This window comes from Sciurus vulgaris, assembly GCF_902686455.1.
Source record: "Sciurus vulgaris genome assembly, chromosome: 16".
Taxonomy (NCBI): domain Eukaryota; kingdom Metazoa; phylum Chordata; class Mammalia; order Rodentia; family Sciuridae; genus Sciurus; species Sciurus vulgaris.
The window spans coordinates 10,803,291-10,827,318 of record NC_136477.1 but is presented as its reverse complement, the minus strand read 5'-3'; the positions used below and the strand labels follow the sequence as shown (position 1 = coordinate 10,827,318).

General features: G+C 45.6%; 1 protein-coding gene across 1 annotated transcript in view; it reads right to left on the bottom strand.

Moving 5' to 3' along the window:
- The window catches only part of SMARCA4 (SWI/SNF related BAF chromatin remodeling complex subunit ATPase 4), a gene marked incomplete at both ends in the record, with an annotated part of 83,054 nt that extends 64,758 nt beyond the window's left edge, over positions 1 to 18,296 (bottom strand). Inside the window, 6 exon segments of the mRNA XM_079116115.1 lie at positions 168 to 572; positions 1,321 to 1,453; positions 3,975 to 4,074; positions 4,076 to 4,185; positions 4,187 to 4,223; positions 18,211 to 18,296. Of these exon segments, the coding sequence (XP_078972241.1) occupies positions 168 to 572; positions 1,321 to 1,453; positions 3,975 to 4,074; positions 4,076 to 4,185; positions 4,187 to 4,223; positions 18,211 to 18,296 (871 nt within the window).
- Between the last annotated feature and the right edge of the window lie 5,732 nt (positions 18,297 to 24,028).

Below are 24,028 nucleotides of genomic sequence, written 5' to 3'. Positions count from 1 at the left end.
GGGAGCTGGAGAAATGGCATTTATCATGACAATGACCTGGCCTCCTGAGCAGTCACTTGAGGAGCTCATCAACAACAGAGCTCAGGATACATCATTGCTACCCAGGTTCTGGCCAGTTCACTCTGGACTTCCTCCCCACCCTGGGGACCAGGGATGGTGGGCCTTACCATGAGGCCTGCTGTAATTTGGAGGTGCTGGTCCCGGACCTGGGCCAGGGCCAGGGCCAGGGCCAGGCCCAGGTCCTGTGGCGGACACAGAGGGTGGAGGTAGTGTTGGCATCTGTTGCTGCATCCCAGGCATCGGCCGCTTTCCCTGCACAGCCATTTGCAGGTGGTCAGGAAGGGGTTGCCCCCTGGCCAGCATCTTGTAGGCCATGATCTGAGCTCGAAGCTGGTGCAGCTGGTTCTGGTTAAATGGGGTTGGGCCCCGGTTCTGCTGCCCCAAGGCCTGGGGGTCAGCACCATCTAGAGGAGCCCCTCCTGGCCCAGATGACATTTGGGGACCAGAGGATGGACCACTGGCTGGAACTGGGCTGGAAGCATGCTCAGAGCTGCCCAAGGGCGAGGGGTAACCTGCAGGGAAAGGCCAATCCAAAGGTCACTTGGCAGCATGCATTTGAGTTTAAGGCTGAGACAGTAACCTGTTCTGCCACACCTAAACTGCCTCATCCCTCAAGATATGGAATAGCCCAATGGCTTCATTCTCATGAGCCAAACACAAGGTACCCAGAGGGCACATTCTTAAGTCATAGCCTTGGCCCAGCAGCCTGCATGGTCACGTGCTTTGGCCCATGTTTCAGCAGGGCACAGATAATTAATGGTAAAGCCATAACATGAAATCCAGAATCTTTCCAGGTCTGCTCTCCTGCCTAGGCAGAGTAGGTTGGCTATCTTCAGATCAGCCAGACCCATTCTTCTCACTTCCATTCCTCAGGAGCCCCTGAGATTCCTGTCCCTGGTGATCAGAAGGGCTCTACAAATCATTTCCTACCTCATTTCTCCTTTATCCCCACAAAGAGAAGCCAACTGGAGAGCTTGTTAAGGTAGAGTCCTTAGCCCCAAGACTCTCTCTCTACTAAGCTTCCAGGAGCTCCTGCTGAGCTCTCCTCTAACACCCAAATCTGCCCACCGTGTATGCAAGAGAGCCAAAACAGATCACCAGCCAAACCTCAACCAGACACTTCCTATGGCAGGGCCTTCCCTGGAGCTCAACTGTCCTAAGTCCTCACAGAATTCATCTGTGGAAACCCTGATGAGGAAAATGATCTCAGGGCTCCCTGTGTACAACCAACACTAAGCAAGAAGGGATGCTGAACAGTACCTTGGGAGTGCTGGTCCATGGGGCTGGGCGGGGGCCCCATCCCTGCGTGGCCCCCTGACCGCATCCCCATTCCTTTCATCTGGTTGTAGCGTGGGTCATCCGACATGCCCTTCTCGTGCATGGACTCCATAGGCTGCGAGTTGGCCAACAATAAGGCAAGGTCAACAAGGAAACAGGAAGTGGAGACACAGCAAAGCATCACCAGAGAGAAGACAGATGTCAACAAACGTCCACCCAATGCTGCCATAGCATCTACTGAATCGCCAACATGGCCAAGGGCTCAGTTCCAAGGCATGGTCATGACACCTACTTGAGTGTCAAAGTAGGTACACAAAATAAATGCCAACCAGTGGAGGGTGACCAACTAGACAACTGGTAGCCTGGAACCAAGGAAGCAACTGCACTAAGGGTCCAGGAGAGGGCGGGAAGATGTTCTTGAGGCAGTCAACAACCACCCGAGAAGGAAAGGAAAAGACACTAGCAATAGGTCTTGATGAGGGAGCAGTTTCATCCAGGACACAACAAACACGGCTCATGGTGACAAGACAAAACATGAATCTAGGGACCCAAAGACCCTCTTCCTTAGGAGACTAGAAATCAGAAGGCCGACAGATCTGCCCACAAGGACTGTAAAAATACATCAGACATCCCCCAAACTCTGCACCTCCCCAGAGGCTGCAGGGAAGGAGGCTAGCCACAGGACTGTTTATCCCCACAAGAGACAGAATGATGCTATGTCCCTCCTAACACTCAGTAGTGGGTATTCCCCCCAGGGGAACAGCTGGCAAAGGGGACACCATCAAAATTCTTTTTGTGGGCCCACACTAGGCCTGGGTTGGCACAAGTACTCTCTATGAGAACTCACAGGCTCACGTCTGACAAAACAAACCCACAACTCGATGTATGCTGTATCAAGGAAAAGAGGGGCCAGGCAAGGGGAAGTTCACGAGAGACAGGTTGGGCCCTCAAGATGCTGACCAGACCCAAGGTATGGGCCCTACCTCCACTCCTCTTTCCCAGATTGTGGAAGAGACTGAGCTCTGCACAGTCACAGGTATCTTGTACGCATGGGACCCCAATCCTAGCAGGGTGTGTGTTAGGTTTGGATGTGAGGTGTTCCCCCAAAAGATCACACGTGAGACAATTGCAAGAGGTTCAGAAGAGAAATGATTGGGTTCTAAGAGTCATAACCCGATCAGTAAATTATCCCTATTGGGATTAACTGAGTGATAACTGAACTGGTAGGGTGTTGGCTGGAGGAGGTGGGAATTGAGGCATTATGGTATTTGTCTCTGACAAGTAGAAACTCTCTCTCGCTCTCTGCTTCCTGATCACTGTGATGTGAACTGCTTGCCTCTGCCACTCTCTCCCGCCTGATGTTCAGCCTCACAGTGAGGCCTTTAGAATGGAGCTGGCCTTCTATGGACTAAGACCTCTGAAACCTTGAGTCCTCAAATAACTTTTCTCCTCCACAATATTTCTGGTTGGTCTTTAAGTCTCAGAAGAGAAAAAGCTGACTAAAACAGGGTGGGACATATGGCAGAGGTCTGACAAACATATGTCAGATGTGTGCAGTGTGTATGAATCATGCCAGGAGGGCAAAACCTAAATAGGCAGAGAGGAAAGTGGGGGCTGTGTAGAGAAGGAGCTAACCTGTAAACCAAGTGTGTGTGTCTCACCAATAGCTTCCAACGACAGAAGGGTCAAGACAAATATTATATGTAGTTGAGAGGAATGTACAGTAGATGTGACAGTTGGAAGGGAAACAACTCAATGTACTGAAGGCTCAGAACAGCACACATGTCGGGGCAAGAAGATAGCCCAGAGGAGGCATCAGGTGGTTGTGACCCTGATTCCTTGTCTATAAAATGCAGACCTAGTGGGTTGGTGGGTATTCAAGTGGAATGAGGTGTAAAACACAGGATACCCTGGTAGGGAGGTAAAGAGTTGTCAGTGGCCAGGTGGGGGGACCCACTTCTAGACCACCCCACCCCCATCTGTATCTATGTGGAACCCAGGCCTCTTAAGGGCCCTGACAGAAATGTCACCATTTCTTACAGATGCTGGTACATACAAGGGGATACTTCCACCAACTTCCCCTCAAGGACACAAAGGGAGAGGAAATTATGTACCATCTTCCCAGCAAAAGCAGCCCTGATTCAGCTCGGGTAAGAGGTCAAGACAGTGGCCCCAAGCATGAAAGTGGGCAGGGACTGAGGAACCACTGCCCTGCTTTGTGAATTCCCAAGTAGGCAGAGCAGCCCCAGGAGGAGGAAACCATGTACCTTAAAGCCTCCTTCAGTGATTCAGGCACTTTTTCTTCATTGATGAGAGAAAACTTCAGAGCACTATCTGAAAGTTCCCATGAAGAACAAGGAGCACAGGGGATACAGGGTGGGCAATTGCTCACCCCCCCTGGCTCAGGACAGACTGTGTTTCTGACCCCTCTGTCATATGGCAATGGACCCTGGGCAGGTGTCTGGGCCAAGTCAGCCACCACTGACAAGGAGGCTTTTCCCACATGGACTTCAGGGGAGGCACAAGTCCAAAGACTGCCCATAGCCTGGGGGGACGAGGTGGGAGGCAGGAAGAGCCTAGCCTAGGCAGGGCAAAGGGCAAGGGAATGGTACATGAAAGAACACAGGGCTCCCTACTTGTGCATTCTGGTGCATGTTGTCCTGAGGGTACCCCCCAGGCCCTTGGGTTGGGATGGGGTGTCCTGCTGAGGGAGGCCCTGGCTGGGCCCCATCATATGTGGGCCGAGCCAGGTGAGGGGCCTGGGGCTGGGGCCCGCATGGCTCCAGGTGAGGGGCCTGGACCTGGGGAAGGCCCAGGCGAGGAGTTCCACCCAGGGGGTGGGTCTGGAGGTGGACATCTTCACAGGCGCTGCAGACGGTGGCCTCCTGCTGAAAAGAAGTCCCAGTCAGTCCTAGGGGATTGGGGGAATGGGGTAGCAGGTCAAGGGCAGCAAGGAAACTGAACACTCATGTCAGAATCATCCACCTGACAGTGTGCTGTTAACCCGAATCTACAGGCTCTGTCCCCAAACATTTTCTGATTTCTTTTGGAGAAAGTAATATATCTCAGTCATATAATCAAATCAGGAGTTCACCTATGAAATGGTAGCACACAGATAAAGCCCAAGTACCACTGTCTCACTAGGTTCTTTGTCCATGATTCTGATCACACTGAAAAGAACATCTGAGCAGGTGCTAATCTACCCTTCACATTGCTCCAAAAATTGCAAATCTTCACATTTCATAACACTAAGGCTCAAACAAGCATTGATTAGAACTTTGTAAATTCAATCAAAACCAATATTTATGGCAAGTGATAACCAGTTATCCACTGAAGGTGGTGAGAACAAATTTCTTTACAATAAATGAATTTGAGCTTGGTACAGTGGGCACACACCTGTCATCCCAGTGACTTAGGAGGGCTGAAGCAAGAGAACTGCAAGTTCAAGACCAGCCTCAGCAACTTAGCAAGGCCTTAAGCAATTTATCAAGGCCTTGTCTCAAAATTAAAAGTAAAAGGGGGCTGAGAAATGTGGCTCAGTGGTTAAATGGCCTCTGGGTTTAACCCCCAGCACCAAAAATCAATCACTTAATTAATTAATTAATATGAATTTAAAATTCAAGAAGTAAATTCAAGGTTGGAAGAATATAGCTCAGTGGTAGAACACGTGGTTCAACAAGTGCAAGACCCTGAGTTCAATCCCCACCAAGCTAACAAAAATAGTACGCTTTGATACAAAGGTAAGTGTCACACAAAAAATGGCACTATGATATAATCTGACAGGATATCAAATGTCTAAAGTGATGAATAGTGCTGTAAACTAAAACTGATGTCAGAACTATAACCTACAGTCTCCACAGATACAAAAAATCATGGAGATGCTGGACAAGGTGGTGCATACCCTGTAATCCCAGTTACTTGGAAAGCTGAGGCAGAATGGTTAAGTTCAAGGATAGCCTGGACAACTTATTTAGCATGATGTTGTCCTGAAATACAGAGTGTGCAGCTGTAGCTCAGGGTGGAACACTTGCCTTGCATGTGCAATGCACCCGAGCTTCCGTTCCCAGTTACTTGGGAATGGAAGGAAAATCTGATATTGGTGAATTATGCCTGCTATGACAGGACCATGGATTGATGTGTGCGTTGTGGTGTCACAGGGACTTGAATCTAGGTTCCTCATGCATGCTAGGCACATGCTCTACCACTAAAATATATCCCCCGCCTGATGAACAATTTCATAAATTTTCAAACACACACCCTTTTTTTTTTGCCTTTTTTCCTGATTCAGGGTCTTGCTAAATTGCCCCAACTGGCCTGGAACTTTCGATCCTCCTGCCTCAGCGGAGTTGCTGGATTAACTGCCTGCATCACCACACCTGGCCTCAATTTTTCAACCCCAATTATTATGCATAACTATAATGCCCTATAAAAAATAATCAATATGTATGGGGCACGAAAACAAGAGTCCGCTCTAGTCCAAACCAGAAACTAACCTCAGGGCAACTAGATTTTCCGTCAGCATGTAGTTGTGGGTTTTAACCCAACTCAGTAGAGAACTGGCATGGTCACATTGTATTTTTATGCTAAAGCAACCATTGGCCACTCGCTACAGGTGAGATGAACTAGCTATTCACAACAATCATGTTTTGTAGCGTTGTTTGTTTGTTTCTTGGGTTCTGAGGACCACACCCAGGGCCATGTACATGCTGAGTACATACGCCACTCTAGATGTAGGTGTTTACCTTAACATGTTTATCTTAGGTTGAATTTATTAAGCACTTCTAAGTTACTAATATGACACTTTGGGCCTTCATCAGAAGTAAGCGGGGCCTGAGGTTGGGCTCAGTGGAAGAACACTTGCCTAAGTATGTGCAAAAGCAAGCATGTGTGAGGCACTGGGTTTGATCCTCAGCACCACATATAAACAAATAAAGGTCCATGCACAGTGACGACAAAAAAAAAAAAGAGTAAGGCAAGCCCGCACAGTGTGCATGCCTGACATCCCAGAGTCTTGGGAGGCCGAATCGGAGGATCACAAGTTCAAAGCCAGACTCAGCAACTTCGCAAGGCCCTAGGCAACTCAGTGAAAAACCTCTCTACATAAAATGGGGATGTGGTTCAGTGGTTGAGTGCTGCTGGGTTTCAAATCCCCAGTACCAAACAAACAGAGTAAGCAGAATTTAGCTGGGTACAAAGAGCACACAACCCCTAGCCATTTGCAGACACAGGTAGACACCCACTGTGTATAGTAGTATCATGAGTGATTTTAAGTTTCTTTACTTTTGTGTTTTCTAAGTATCAATAATGAGACTGCATTACTAAATCACTAAAGGGAAGGCTGAGGGGTACACTCAGTGGTACGTACTTGCTTAGAATTGATAAAGCCCTGAATTTTCCATTCCCAGGATCACCCCACTCCCACAAAAAAAAAAAAAAAAAAAGATTAAAGGGAATTTGCTATCATAAATTACCTTAGAAGTGTGGGCTTATAAGCAACAGCAGTTCTCAAAGTGCATGATCAAGGAACCAAGCTGATTCAGTGTCTGGTGAGGGCCTACTTCCTCATAGTACTTTTTCACTGTATTACTTGACATAAGAAGCATGTTGTGGGGGGGGGTTCCCTGGGGTCTCTAAGGTACTAATTCCCTGAGGGCTGGGCACAGTCATCTTATTCAAGCCCCACCTCCTAATACCATTCATATTAAGCAGCAGATTTTCAACAATGGGACATTTTTGTAATATACAAACATCCATACTGGAGAAGGCTATATAACTTTCCAACAGACAAAGGATGCCTGAGTTCTTGTGAATTGATTAATGACATTAAAGTGGGAACGCCTGTTGGTTTATCATGAAAGTGGATCACTATAAAGTGTGCATCCCACATGCTGTCTCTTTTCTACCAGAGATACACGATAAAAAGCCCTCATCAGTACTGCTCTCACCAAGCCTTGGACTTCCAGCCTCCAGAATTTAAGTCAAATAATTTGTCTTTGTAAACTACCCTGTTTATGGTATCTCTATTATACATTATAGTAACAGAAAACACAATAAGACACTGTGGAACTAGGTACCACTGGGTTCCAGCAAGCTGCCTATGCAGGGTGGGAACTGAGTAAGCTCAGCCAGGAACTACAAGAGGGATGAAATCAGAGGGTGAGGAACACCTCTCTCCCCACCCTTTTGTTTCCCATCCCTGATCTTTCTAAACTAAAGACATGGTATTTTCAGCAAAGAGCTTGAGTCCCTAAGATCATCCCTGTGGTCTTTGGACTTGCAGGGAGCTTGTATGGTGCTACCCAGGCTCCCCTGAGTCCCTCTACAAGTTCCTGGATGGACAATGATATCCATGGCAAACCAGGAGACCACACCTCACACGTGAGAGAAGCAAAGGACAAAGGGACACAGACAAAAGGATGAGAGCAGATAGCATACATGTCTGTCTGGGAACCAATCCAAACATGTGTGGCCCTAAGGTCAGATGTGCCTAGGGCCTCCAAAAAAGGAAACAGCCTGGAAATCCTGGTGGGTGGCCAGAAGGCATGTGATGGAAAGTAAAAGCACTCTGGGGCCATTGTGCTAGCACATGCCTGTATTTGGGAAGACTGAGGCAGGAGGAGTGAAGGCTGGAGGCCATCCTCAGAGACTTGGCAAGACCCTGTCTCAAAATAAAAAACAGTCGGGTGCAGTGGCGCATGCCTGTAATCCCAGCAGCTGGGGAGGGCTGAAGCAGGAGGATCATGAGTTCAAAGCCAGCCTTAGCGAGGCACCAAGCAACTCAGTGAGACTCTGTATCTAAAAAAAAACATACAAAATAGCCTGGGATGTGGCTCAGTGGTTGAGTGCTCCTGAGTTTTCAATCCCCAGTACGCCCCCCCAAAAAAAAAAAACAAAAAGATAAAATATAATTTAGAAAAGGGAAGGGAATGTAGCTCAAGTAGTACAAGTTGCCCCAGTATTAAACTCTGATACTACAAAAATCAATCAATCATTTAAGAAAAAAATGTCTAGGCTGACCCATGCCTGTAATCCCAGTTACTTGGGAGACAGAGGATCACAAGTTTGAGGTCAGTCCTTCCTCAAAAATAAAAGTTAAGTTGGGCGTAGGTGGCACACATCTAATCTCAACAACTTACTAGGCTGAGGCAAGAGGATCACAAGTTCAAAGCCAGCCTCAGCAACTTAGTTAAGATCCTATGCAATTGAGCGAGACCCAGTCTCAAAATAAAAAGGGCTGGGGGATGTAGCTTGGTGGTTAGGCACCCCTGGTACAAAAATAAATAAATAAAATTTTTAAAAGATATGGGGAAACAGTTCAGTGGTAGAGTACTTGCAAGGCCCTGGTTCAATCTCCAGTACCATAAGAAAAAAAAAATTAAGAAATAATATAGGAATATCTGTTGACACTCGAATGTGGAGCCAAAATGCTTGAGGATAGAGTCCAGTTTCTTCTTTCATACCACCCTTAGCTCTGTCTTATGAATAAAAAAAGACCATGGTAGCTGCCACTGAGGCAGGCAACAGGTCATCAGACCTCTCTGAAATCTGCCTACTGAGATAATTTTGTTTTTTCACTGTGCTCAAACATAAGCATTATATTTAAGTTTGGCCACAGGATATCTCTTATTTTGGGAGCTTGGGAGAAATTTGTTCATGGACATGTTTCATCAACAAATACCATGATGGTATCCAGGTACTGCAGGGTACTTGCACAGATCAACAGTGAGCCAGGAGAGCGTTCAGCAAAACAGCCCCATGTACACGTTACTAAGAAAACTCTCCCCACCTGACCTCATGGTTTGAGCATTCTCTGTGAACCTGCAAAATCATGTATGACGTTGAGACTGTGGTTTTAGGGAACCTGCAAAAATGGCTTATTTCCTAAAAGTGACTAAACTTCCTCAATGCTGACCACTTGGTGGCATTTTCCCTGCAGTTATAATTAAGTAGCAAAACCCTGCCCTAATTGAAAAAGAATACATGTCAGAAACTAAAAAAAAAAAAAAAATCACATCATGATGACGAATTACAATGTCTTCTCAGTAACTACCTATCATTAGACATGCCAAGGTGTTACCAGGTATGATTTTAGCACTGGGAATTATGGTATCATTTTATTCACTGAAATCTTCCCTCTTTCTATTTTCACTCCCATAAAAACCACTTCAGTTGGGTGTGGTCGCTGAAGTAATCCCAGAGTCTCTTGTGGCTGAGGCAGGAAGATTTCAAATTCCAGGCCAGCCTCAGCAATTTAGGGAGAGCCTATTTCAAAATAATAAATAAAAAGGGCTGGGGATGTAGCTCAATGTTATCCCCAGTCCAATGAACAAATGAACACACCTCAGAACAAGCCAGAGGATTTAAGACAAGGAGGATGGTTCTCTGCCCTCAAGGAGTTCCCTCTAATCCAGCAGACACATTGGTCTATACTACAAATGTTACCCTATCTACCCACTGGATGAGTGTGTTTCAGACTCACTTGACCACAACCAGAGTCAAAATGCAACCCAGTACACATTTTTTTCTTTTCTTTCTTTCTTTTTTATTTATTTATTTTTTTGGCAGTGCGGGGGATTGAACCCAGGGCCTTCTGCTTGAGAGGCAAGTACTCTACCAACTGAGCTATCTCCCCAGCCTCCCAGTACACAAATTTACATCAAGTAACCGCAACCAGTTACTTAAATCTGTCCTGCCCCATGCTCCCTGGGAAACACTGATGGTCTCTTGTCTGGCTTAGACCTGGTCAAGCCCCACTAATTCCGCGCCCCCCCCCCCCCCCCCCCCCCCCCCCCCCCCCCCGTCTGCTTTGCTGCCTGCTGCCCATTCAAACTCAATCAAAATGAGTAAGGACAAAAGAGTACCCAAGACAGGGCAGGGAGACCCAGAACTCAACCTACCAAGTGTCACTCAGGCCCTCACATTCACTCAAGCAGGGGGTTTACTAATGATCACTTCCCCATAAATAATGATGGATCAGGTCTGGGGCTGGGGCTCAGTGGTAGAGAGCCAGCACATGTGAGGCACTGAGTTCAATCCTCAGCACACAGAAAAATAAATAAATAAAATAAAGCTATTGTGTCCATGTACAATTTTAAAATTTTTTTTTAAATAACGATGGATCACCAAATGTGCCAGCAGACGACCAGCGAAGAACAAAGTTCCTGCTTGGTGGAGTGAACAACCAAAGGACAGAGATAGGCACACAAATTAACTAGGACACGACATTACACAGGGGGAGAAGTGTCATGAAAAAATTAGCAGGTTAATGTGTTAACAAATGGGAGGCAATCTTTCAATCATGGTGGCGAGGGGGAAGTCTCGATAATGGGGGACGTCAAAACAGGATTTTATGTGAAATGGGGGAGGGCCAAATGGCCTCTATGAGAAGCGGAACCAGCAAATGCAAAGGTCCTGGGGTAGGACTCTGCTATGCATCATCTGAGGCACAGCAAATCAGTCAGAGTGGCTGAAGTGGAGAGGATGGGAACAAACTGTTTCTCTATCTCTCAACAACACTTCTGATGCCAACTCCAATAAAAACAGAGTTTCTCTCTACTCGCGAAGAATACTCCTGAGACCAGATGTGGGGGTGGGGGGAGGTTCCACACCCAAGCAATTCTCCAACTCTATGAACAGCAGATAGGGGTACTACACTTTAACTGACTCTACCTAGAGTTAGCGTTAGATCCACAAGTTAAGGGTTCAATCACACAAAACAGTCCACCACTTAAGATGCCAATCACATGTTTGGCTTCTGATACTTCTGACCAACCAACTATAAATCAAGGGTCCCTGCAACCCTTTCCTCACTTTCAATTAATTTGGTGAAGCAGCTAATGGAACAAAAGAAGGCACTTTACTATTACTAGTTTATTATAAAAGTTGTAACTCTAGGCTGTGGAGTGGCAGAGTGCTTGCCTAGCATGTGCAAGGCACTGGATTTGATCCTTGGCACCACAAAGAAATGAACAAATAAAATAAAGGCATGCTGTCCATCTATGACCACAAAAAAAAAAAAAAAAAAAAAAAGTTGTAACTCTGTGATAACCAGATAGAAGAGATGACCAGGGCCAGGGACAGGAGAGGCGGTACATGATGCCAGGCCCTCTCTCTAATTACTTTCTGGTTACCAGTCCCATCCTGGATTAGCCAGAGATTATACCCTAAGTCACCTCATTGTAATGAACTCAGAAGTATCCAAAATGGGGTTCCATGTGAATAACAAAAAAACTTCCTATCACTCTATGGGGAGATGCAAAGATCCAATGTTGGGCAAGGAGGTCTTGGTAGCAGGTGGATGCGGGTCGCAAGCCTTAAGGGCCACAGTGAAGGGAGGAGTCTATACTAGCTGTATCCAGTTGCAATGGGAAGCCACTGGAATGTTCTAGACAGAGGAATGACAGGGTCTGACAACTACTTAGAAGACTGAGGCAGAAGGATCAAAAGTTCAAGGGCAGCTTAAGCAACTTAGTAAGACCCTATCTCAAAATAAAATATAAAAGGGCTGGGGGGCTGGGGGTTGGGGGCTGGGGATGTAGCCCAGTAGTAGTAGCATACGTGCCTAACATGCATGAGGCCTTGGTTTATGCCCCGGTAAGGAAAAAACACAAAAGAGAGGTGCTAAGCAACTCAGTGACAGCCTGTCTCTAAACAAAATACAAAATAGGGCTGAGGATGTGGCTCAATGGTCGAGTGCCCGAGTTCGATCTCCGGTACCAAAAAAAAAAAAAAAGACCAGTACGGGCAACATAGCGAGACCCCATCTCAAAATGAATCCATTAATTTTTTAAAAATGATTCTACGTTCTTGGGGCTGGGGATATAGCTCAGTTGGTAGAGTATTTGCCTAGCATGCACAAGGCCCTGGGTTCAATCCCCAGCACCGCAAAAAAAAAAAAAAAAAAAAAAAAAAAGATTCTACTTTCTTAGAATGTAGGCAAGATTTCAGGCCCAACTCTATCCTCTTGGATCAGGACTGGTGACTGAAGGTGGCCTTTAATGAAACCAGAGAGATTCTGGAAGGAACAGAAGAATTTTTTCCAGAGATGTTAAATCATTTCCCCAAAAGTCAGAGTGCAGAGTTCCGACTCCAGGGCCTGAGTAATTCAGGCTGAGGATCAAAACAGACAAGGAAGAGAGCCCTGAAGGACTGGAAGGGTGAGCAGTACAAATAAAGAGTAGCACTTAACAGGCAGGAGTGTCCAGGGGATGTTCCAGGGAGGCAGGCAGGGCTGCAGGGAGCCCTGAGGTCTCGGCTGCGATCAGCACAGCCTCGGCCTTCATGAACTCAGATTCAACTCCCAGCGCACAATGAGATCATCCACCATGCCACTTTACTGGGACTTTCAGGGCAACCAGGATGGTGCACATCAGATGCTCCGCCCCAAGTCTCCCACTATCATAAGTGAGGCAGCAACTGTCATTTGGCCACCTGCTTCCTGAGCCAGCAGGGCATGACCAGTTGGCAAAAGGAGATCTTAAAACTCCAAAGAATCATCATTAAAAACAGTCCCATTCTCCTTTATCTCACACACACACACACACACACACACACACACACACACACACACACGACTGGTGAATGCAAGGAGCAAAACCCACCCTGTTTCTAAGGACAAGTGTCCCCTATAAAACTGAAGATAGTTAGTAACCAACCTGGGGAATCAAAAGACAAGAAAGGGCCAGGGCTAGCTTACTTCTGTTAACATCTACCTGTTTTCTTTGAAGAAAAAAAAAAAAAAAAGACCCTTCCTGGAGGGAAACAGGTGCCATCTTCTTCCTTCACTGCCCTGTGAAATGCAATCTCCCAACAAATCCAGCTACACCTAGGCTTCCCCCTCAAGATTCTTTCACACACTGGGAGAGGAGTGGAGGAGAAGTGGAGGATGGAGTGCACATATCAATTCAATCCAGATCCCGAAAGATTAGTATCAGCAGCATGCAGTTAACAGGTAACCCCAGGAAATCAATGGTCACCTTAATGAGCCTAATACTTGACTGACAGCAACTGCAGCTCAATTCAGTCTCAGCATTGATTCTGATTACGTTCTCTCTCATTCACTCCCAATATTTCAGGCCAATATGTTACTTTCCTTTTGGAGGTTTTGCACATTTCTTTTATTCTGATTTTTTAGAAATATCAAGTCTCTCAACACTACACACGGGCTATAAGAAAAAAATGTAAATGAAAAACTAACTTTCACTTTTTTTTTTTTTTTTTTTTTGAGACATGGTTTCACTAAGCTTCTTAGGGTCTCGCCAAATTGCTGAGGCTGGCTTCAAACTTATACTCCTGCCTCAGCCTCCCAAGTCTCCAACTACAGGCATGCACCACAACATCAAGCTGTTCAATATCATTAAAATGCCATACCACCAAATGAATCCCTTTCTTTCCAAAACCTATCATAAAATTACAAAGCATAATTTTTAAAAAATTTAAGGATAAAACAGAGTTGATTTATTGGCAACAACCTTGAAAATATACAGATCAGAACCATTACAACAAGAGCAAGAATATATTATCTATCTCATCCTACCAGAATGTTGTAGGAATCCTAATAAATGATAATAGCCACTAACTGTTTTTATTTTGTTTTTGTGGTGCCTGGGATCAAACCCAGAGCTTGGCCGGGCATGATGGCACATTCTTGTAATCCCAGCAGATCTGGAGGCTGAGGCAGGAGGATCCTGAGTTCAAAGCCAACCTTAGCAACTTAGCAAGGCCCTAAGCAACTCAGCAAGACCTTGTCTGTAAATAAAATATTTTAAAAAGGGTTGGGGATGTGGCTCAGTGGTTAAGCACCCCTGGATTCAATCCCAAGTACAAAAACAAAACAAAACAAACAAACAAAAAACCCCAGGGCCTCAGGCATGCTAGGCAAGGGCTCTGTCACTGAGCTGTACCCTTGGCCCAAACCAATTGTCTAGTATAATGTGATAGGCACTGTTCTAAGCACTTGACAGTTGTCATTTTGTTGTTCAGTCCCTGCAACAATCCTGCAAGTTGGGTACTATTACTGTCCCCCTTTGCAAATAAAGACATATATGTAAGCATACCAAAACAGAGCCCTTGTCTGCCTGTTCCCCACTGATGCTCCAGAAGTGCCTGGTGGCAGGCACTCAATGCACATTTGTTCACCACATGAATAGGAAATGAGTGGTTAAGTCACTTCTTGCACTACTCCAGGGGGCGTCAATCATGATGAGTTCTATCTTTCATCATTGTGAATGGGTTCCTCTGTGCCATGGCAGCCCCAGTGACCAGACCGAAAGCAGCTGGCACAGGGACTGTCATCCTCATTTCACTGAGGAGCCAAATGTGAAATCTGCAGGACCAGGAGTAAAAGCCAGCTGATTGACTTGAAAGCCTCTAGAGAAAAAAATGCCCCTGGAGTTTGGTTTCTTCACTAGCAGAATGGTTTCAGCAGACATTCATCAAAACCCCTAGTCCCCTCCTGCTCTCCCAGATTCAATAAAAGGCCAAGACATGGAGTGACTATGTCCATTGTTACCTCCAATGTTTTCAGGATTCACAAGGAGTGGCAAAAGTATGTAAATAATCTGTAAATAAATGTGCATATATGTTGGGTGCTTTTTTCAAGGATAGAAAAAGTTTGGAGACAACTACACTACCTTACACCACAGTTCTGATGATGTTACCTCCCCTGCTCAAAACCTGCAAAATCAGTATCTCCTAAAGGGCTGGATGTCTACGCAGTTGTGGTGGCACTTGCCTGTAATATCTGCTAAGGAAATAGAGGCAGGATCTCAAATCCGAGGTCAGCCTCAGCAACTTAGCAAGATCCTGTCTCAAGATTAAAAATAAAAAGGGCTGGAGATGTAGCTCAGTGAAAAAACACCCTAGGGTCAATCCCTAGAAAAGTAGGGGGAGCAGGCACATGATGACTTTAGATAGCACAGAGAGGAACATCTATTATTTTCTTAATTAAGTATGCATTGATTTTAAAGAAAATTTAAAAATTTAAAAACATATATGTGTGTTTGTGTCTCACACACACACACACACAGTCTACAGCACATCAAACCTGGAATATAAGATAACTAAATTATGGGGGGATTAATTTTTTAATAGTTGATTGAGGGGGAGCAAAGAATAGTTCATTAGATTAGACAAAGGGGAATGAAGGGAAGGGAGGAGCGATGGAAAAAGGAAAGACAATAAAACAATCAGACATAAAACCTTCCTATGTTCATACAGGAACACACAACCAGTGAAACTCCACATCACATACAACCACAAGAATGGGATCCTAATTAGAATAAGTTATACTCTGTGGATGTATAATATGTCAAAATACACTCTAATTTTAAAACACTCTAGAACTAAAAGTAAAAATAAATAAATAGCTGACTTAGGCTGGGAATATAGCTCACAGGCAGAGTACATGACTTAGGATGTGTGAGGGCCTGGCTCTGATACTCAGCACCAAAAGGAAAAAAAAAAAGTTTACAGCATAATAAATAAAGTAAATAATACTACCTCTGAAAAAGGGAGTGCTCACCATGTGCCAGATGCTGCCATATGTTAAGCAGCCTTCCAGGTCATCTCACTCAACCCTAACAACACCATCTGAGATGGGACCCTGGGCATACCTGTTTCACAAGTGGGGGGACATACTGGTGAGTACCTTTCTCAAGGTCAAGCTATGACTTGAGAGAGCTGGTGTGAATCAAAGAGGTATGATTCCTTACCACCATCCCAAAGAAACCATTATTCCACACTTCACTTAAGGAAACAAAGGCCTGCAAACTTCCAAAGCAGCCAACAGAGCTGGGGATAGTGACTGCATGGGAGCCTGTCCTAACAGGGGGAAGGTCCTGGGATCAATCCCCAGCAACACACACACATTCCCAGCAACTAATATTTATTACTTATAATTTTGTGCCAAGCACTTTACACAGATATTCAGTTGATCCTCCCATGGAGGATCTTTTCTTTGTTCATTCCACATGTGTTTGCTTAGGACCTACTATGTGCCAGATCCAGGGTACACTGCAGCAAACCAGGAAGACATAGGCCATGTTCTGATGGCACTGAGAATGACAGCTACATAAGAATGAACCACAGAGATGGGGAGTTTAGGAGAGGAGAACAGCAACTAGTAAAAAGGGATCTGGGAAAGTCAAAAGATAAGCCTGGACATCCTCCCTAATTGTGAATAAAGGTCTCCTCTTCCATGCAGCCTTTCTGATCTCTGGTTCCAATGTCTCCCCTGCACATCCATTGTAGCCCTTTCATTGTGCAAGTTGTGATGACTAATGGTAGGCCAAGAGAGTTTGTTCCCTTATTTATAGCTTGTCCCTCTATAAGACTTGAGAGGCTCCTCAGGGAGTCAACCTCCAACCATGTGACTCTCTCAGGATTTTTGAGTATTTGCTGAACAATGAGAGGAGATCTCATTGAGAGGAGATCTCAGTCAAAAACAACAACGCGTTCCACTTGCCAGGAACCCTTAAACAGATTTTCCCAACTCCGTGTCTGAGATGACACCCCTTTCACAAAGAGGTTCAGAGAGATTTAGCCACATGCCTAAGGTCACACAGCTAAGTGACGGACAGCGCCAGGAGTCAAACTCCAATCCAGTCTGTCAACTGAAACCGAAAACTTGTTTCAAATTCCTCGGAAGTGGCTCTTCCTCTCATTCCCTGTCTACTTTCCCTAAGGAGTCACTGGAAAAAAAAAAAAAAAAAAATTAAAAATAAAGAGGGGTGTCTTCAGACCAGCACATAACATTAGCCTGAAAGGACCAGGTTTAAAATAAAAGCTTTAATCTGTAAAATCAATTGCGAGGGAGGGAAAAAGACGCAAAAGAAAAACAATGCTTTCAACAGCAGACAGTCTCCTCCCTCCGTCCTCCCCCACTTGCGCGAATCCCCCCTCACTTTGGGGCCAACATTTTAAAGTCACTGCCTGCAAGGGACCAGGACAGTTATTTATCTTTCCTTGAAAATCTGGAACGATGCAATTTTTAACAAAATTTTAGTTCTGGTGACCCATGCGGGCTAATAATGTTTATGTCTAGGTGACGCTAGACACATTTGAGGTGACTGCTACCGAGCCCCGACTGCAGCCTTGCCAAAAATGCAACACTCGGGTCGGACCTGCTACAACGTAGACAGAAAAGCCCCGACGCCTAGCCATTGTTGAAGCCTTGGCCACAGAGACCACGAATAAGAGGCCAGGACCCTGGATCACCGAGGGGGGGCGAGCTTTGTCCGGAGACCCCGGCGAGAGCGCGCGCGGGGGACGCGCGGCCTCCACGCGGCCCGGGCCCCCCCACCCCACTGGCCCGCGGATACTGTAGCCGCCGCGGCCTCGCTACACTGTGGCCTTCCCCGCGCGCGCGACTGCTGGCCCGGCTTCTTGACCCTCGGGCGCCGCCGTACCCCAGCCCCGCTCCCGGCGCCGGCGGCCCCCTCCCCCCTCGGCGCCCCGGCTCCATTCAAACCGTCCTCCCAAGCCCCGCGCCACGCTGCGCTCCCAGTCCGTGTTTCTTACCAGGAGCTGCCGGCGCCGTCGCCTTCCCGGCACCGCCCCCAACCCTCCGCGCGGGGCCAGGGGCAGATTGGGCGTCTCGCCTCTCCTCACGAAACAAAGAAGCCGCCGCCGCCGAGCGAGGGGAAGGCTCGCGCGCGCGCGCCCGCCTCGGCCGCCCCCCCCACACCGCCCGCGTCCCCGCTGCGCGCGCACCCGCCACTTCCCCTCCCCCACAGGCGGACGCTTCAGCTTCCGCCGCCCTCCCGGCCTCGTGCGCGCGCCTGCTCGCCCTTCCGCTCGCTGCGCGCGTGCGCACCCGCTCACAAGCTAGGAAAACTGGGCGGAACCCAGAGAAAGCACGCGCTCCCGACGTACCTCCCACCTCGATCCCGGATGGCGCGAGCCTGCGCACGGTGGCCTTCGTCCTCCGCACGCTGCGCGTCCCCACTCAAGCCGAGCATGCGCGGAGAGGGCACACTGCGGCGGCGCCGGGGAGTTGGGGGAGGGGGCCCCAAGCTGTCCTAGGCGCCTTCAGCTAGTGATGGCCTAGGGTCTGAAAAGCTCGGAAATATACACTATAAACTAAGCGATGATCAGACTGAACCAAAATCAGAGAGAGTCGGCCTGCAGACCAAGGGCAGACCTACGAACCGCTTTGATCCTTGGCTGGGGGTGGCAGGGCCTGTTCTGCGAGGCCAGGTGGGGCCCGACTGTGGCAGCCTTTTTCTGCAGAAACCTTCTTTGTGCTGTTAATTAGCTTAGCAAATATTTATCGACCCTTCTATTCTGTCCCTGCGGACGTTGAGCTCAGGATCTATGAGAAGCAAGATAAAATAAGTAAAATAATGCTCAGCGTATGAGATAGACACTAGGAGGGTCATGGGAATTTTAATAGGGCAGCCTGGAAGGCCTCAAGGTGAAGGAGATATGTGAGTATGGACCTTGAAAGTGGAGAAGGACAACACCTTGTTCAAGCGTGAAGACTTGCGACTGTAGACCTCTCATCTGGTCACCCAACTGAACACTTTGCCAAAACAAACTTAAGCCTGTAGCCTGTCAGGCCCCTAATGCTTCCTACCCCGGCTTCCTTTCCCTCATGCCCTCGATTTCTGGTTTGTTTTTGTTTTTGTTTTTTGTGGGGTTTTTTTTGGTACTGGGAATTGAACCCAGGGAACCCAGGGTGCTTTACCATCCCCATCCCTTTTTGTTTTGAGACATGGTCTCTCAAAGTTGCTGAGGCTGGCCTCAAACTTGGGATCCTCCTGCCTTCCCTCGCAAAGTGCAGGGATTACAGGCATGTGCCACCACACCTGACTCTTCCTAGGTTTTTTCAGGTCTCAACTGATACCATCTCAGCCTTGCCAACTGATTGATCACTACCTTCTTTTCTCTGCCTCCATATTGGGGAGAAAAAAAAAAAACTCAATAAAGAGGTATGTCTCCCTCACCCCCCAGTATAAGTGGCAAATATGTTACAGATTTTAGTCTCTAGGGAATACCCAGCATTTAACACAGTAACCCTCTCTGCCACATACTAGATAATTTTTAAAATTATGATGGTGCCCGCCTGTAATTCCAGTGACTTGGGAGGCTAAGGCAGAAGGATCACAAATCCAAGGCCAGCTTCTGCAACTTAGCAAGACCCTGTTTTTAAAAAAAAAAAAAAAAAAAAAAAAAGGCAGGGGTGTAGCTCAGTGATGGACCACCCCTGAGTTCAATCCCCAGTATTGATAAACTATTGAAAAAACAAGAGATTGCCTGCTTGATATGTGTGTTTTTATGCCAAGCACTGTACCTGCATCAACAAGTTGGGTCTTTCCGTTCCATTTCCATTTCCATTGTTTGTAGCATAGAAAGTCAGATCTTATGCAGGTGTCAGAATGGGTTTAAAACTGGACTTCCAGGGCGGGGATTGTGGCTTAATAGTAGAGTGCTGGCCTTGCATGTGTGAGGCCCTGGGTTCCATCCTCAGCACCACATAAATATAAAGGTATTGTGTCCACCTACAACTAAAATAAATTATTAAAAAAAAAAAAAAAAGGAATTCCATTGTGAATTCCATTGTTAGCAGCTGGATGATGCCAAGCAAGTTTATGAGATCCAGTCTATACCTCACTGTTTCCACCTGTAAAATGGAAACAATAATAGTATGCATTTGCACAGGAAATTGGTGAGAGAGACCATCTGGTAGCTCTCTGAACCTGAGGTGATAGTATTGAGGGCAAGTGGGGTCTGCACCTTGGTTACCTCACTCACTGTTTCTTAAATTCCTTCCACATGCTAGAAAGGTGGATGTGGTGGTACACACCAATAATCCCAGCAGCTCAGGAGGTTAAGGCAGAAAAATCACAAGTTTGAGGCCATTCTTAGCAACTTAGTGAGATAGCGTCTCAAAATTAAAAAAAAAAAAAAAAAAGGTCTCAGGAGAGAGTTCAGTGGTAAAGTGCCCTGGTTATCCCCGATATCAAAAACAAAACAAAACCAAAAACATGCCAGTAAACTCTGAGCTAGTAACAGGCCCATTGTAACGCACCAAGGAGGCAGGGCTGCTGCCCACAGAGAGGATAGTCCATGTGACTAGATGACTGTCTTCCATCTGATAACCCTAATGCACTATAGCATGAAGAAAAAGCCATAATGGATTGAGATCATAATATGGGGACTTCCTGGGACTGAGTTGTTGGGTAGACCTCTGCTGTGATTTGGGTGTGGTTTGAGTGTGTACCCCACAGATTCAGGTGTTGGAAACGTGGTCCCCTGGGAGGTGGGGCCTAATGCAAGGTAATTAGATCATTGGGGTGCTGCCCTCATAAGGGATTAACAGCCAGGCTTGGTGGCACATGCATGTAATCCCAGTGACATGAGAGGCAAAAGCAGAAGGACTGAAAGCTTGAGGCCAGCAGGAGCAATTTAGTTAGACTCTGTCTCAAAAATTAAAAAAAAAAGGGCTGAAGGTGTAGCTCAATGGTAGAATGCCCCTGGGTTTAATACCCAGTACTGGGGGGAAAAAAAAAAAAAAGGAAGGGATTAATATGGTTCTCTCGGTGAGTTCCCACAAAAGCAGGTTATAAAAAGAGCTGAGCATGATGGCACACACCTATAATACCAAGAATTCTGGAGACTGAGGCAGAAAGTTTGCAAGTTTGAGGCCAGCCTTAGCAATTTTGTGAGACTCCAGCTCAAAGTTTTAAAAAATTTTGGTAAAAGGACAGGGGGTACATCTTGGTACTGGTACTTGGCACTGGGTACAATTTCAGTACTATAAAATATAAAAAATAAAAAATGTTACCACATCTGTTTTATTTTGCAATACTGGGAGCGGAACCCAGGACTTTCCACATGCTAGGCAAGGGCTCTACCACTAAGCTACATCTGTGTCCCTCAATCATGTGTGTGTGTGGGGGGGGGTTCTGGAGTGAATCCAAGGTTGCTCTATCACTGAGCTACATCCCCAGCCCTTTTAATTTTTTAATTTTGAGACAGGGTCTGGCTAAATTGCCCAGGTTGACATTGAACTTGTGATCCTCCTGTCTTAGTCTCTCAAGCCACTGGGATTTTGGGGATGTGCCACCACACCCAGTACCTCAATCACATCTTTAAAAGTATTTTCACAGCAACATCCAGACTGGTGTTTAACAAATTACTGGGTACCATAACCTAGTCAAGTTGGTGCATAAAATGAACCATCTCAGGGGAGAATGGATTCCTCTTGATGACTCAACATTGAGAGCTAAAATAACAACCTCATCTAAGTCCGGTACCTGAAAATATAAACTGCATCCTCTTCTATTAAGATGAATAATTTTTCAGTAATATTTTCAAATCTTCCCTTTTTTGGGGGGCTTACGAGGAATTGAACCAGGGGTGCTTACCACTGAGCCACGTCTCTGGCCCTTTTTGTATTTTATATAGAGACAGAATCTCACTGAGTTACTAGTGCCACACTAAGTTGCTGAGGCTGGCTTTGAACTCACGATCCTCCTGCCTCAACCTCCCAAGAGGCAGGGATAACAGGCGTGTACCACCAGGTCCAGCAAAAAAAAAAAAAAAAATTTAACTGAGTATAAGAAGACACAACTGTAATTTCAGCTACTAGGGAGGCTGAAGCAGGAGCATCACAAATTTGAGACCAGTCAGGGCAATATGCAAGAACATGTCTCAAAATAAAAAGCAAATAAACAGGGCTGGGTTTGTAGCTCTATGAAAGAGCAACCCTGGGTTCCATCTCCAGTCCTGAAAAATAAATAAAATTTTTAAATAAAACAATCGGTTTTCTATTTAATAAATATTTTATAAATAAAACTATACATAGTAACCAAACATACACTTTGGGTAGACTTTATATATTTAGGCATTTCACCGAAGAGGATAGACAGACGGCAAAGAAGTACATGAAATGATGTTCAGCATCATCAGTCATTGGGAAATGCAAATTAAACACAATGAGCCCAGAGAGGTACACACAGTACTCCTAGCTATTCTGGAGACTGAGGCAGAAGGATTGAAATTTCAATGCCAGTCTCAGCAACTTGGCAAGACCCTATCTCAAACATAAAAACAGCATTAAAAATGAAAAAGAAGACTCTGTCTCACAATAAAAAATAAAATGGGCTGGGGCTGTATAGCTCAGCAGTTGAGTACTTGCCCTGCATATGAAAGGCCTTAGGTTAGAGCCACAGTACTGCAAAAAACAAACCAAAACAAAATGAAACACAGTGAGTATCACTACACACCAATCAGAATCGCTAAAATAAAAGATTAAGTTGGATTTGGCAGCACACCTATCTTCGCAACTTGAGAGGCAGAGGCAGAAGAATCACTTGAATGCAGGAGTTCAAGGCTAGCTTGGGTAACATAGTGAGGCCCTGGCACCAAACCAAACCAAACCAACAAACAAACACAACAACACCAAATACTGGTGAGGATGTGGAGAAAGTGGAACAAGAATGGAATACATTGGGAGATTATAAAATGGTACAGCTATTCTGGGAAATACTCTATAGTCTCTATACTCTAGTACTTTCTGGAAAAAAAAAAAAAGCTAAACTACAATTATAGCAGGGTATAGCAATTGCACTCTTGAGCATTTATCCTAGAAAAAGGATTTTTTTGTTTTGTTTTGTTTTTTTGGGTACCAGGGACTGAAGCCAGAGGTGCTTAATCACAGAACCACATCTCTAGGTCTCTTTTTAATTTTGAGACAGGCCCTTGCTAGATTGCTAAGGCTGGTCTTGAACTTGTGATCCTCCTACCTCAGCCTCCAAAGTTGCTGGGGTTGTAGACATCACCACACCTGGCAGAAAAAGGAAAACTTAATGTTCACACAGAAACCTACATATGAATATCTGCAGTATTTATTTATTTATTATTTTATTGATTTTGTTTTTTTTACTTGTAGATGTAGTCAAACCCTGGAATGAGTCCAGGGATCCACTAGCAGGTGAATAGTTCAACAAATCAAGATCCATACATTCCATGGACTACTATTCCAAAATAAAAGGGGATATTGAGACATATAACAGCCCAGGTAAACTGGTGTGGAATTTTGCAGAGGAGGAAAAAACAAATAATCCCTAAAAGGTTACATACTATGTGACTGCATATATATGACATTTTGAAATGGTAACATTTTCAAAACAAGGACAGAGCAAGGTGTGGTGGCTAGGCCTATAATCCCAGCAATTTGGGAGGCTGAGGCAGGAGGATCCCAAGTTCAAAGCCAGCCTCAGGAACTTAGTGAGGCCCTAAGTAACTTAGCTAGACACTGTCTCAAATTAAAAAACAAAAAGGACCTAAATAGAATAAGTTGTACTTTATGTATGTACATTCTGCCAAAATACATTCTATTGTCATGTATAACTAAAAATTTTAAAAATACTAATATTAAAAAAATAAAAATAAAAAGGGCTGGGGATGTGGCTCAGTGGTTAAGCACTCCTGGGTTCAATCTCCTGTAACACCACCACCAAAAAAAAAAAAACAAGACAGACTAGGAATCGTCAGGAGGGAAGTGGATGTAGTCATGAGAAGGCAGGAAAGTGATCCTTTTTAAATTTTCTTTTTTTTTTTTTTTTTACTGGGAGTTGAAACCAGGGGTGCTTTACCACAGCTTGATCTCCAGTCCTTTTTTTTTACTTTTTTGAGAACAGGTTTTGCGAAGTTGCTTGGGGCCTCACTAAATTACTGAAGCTGG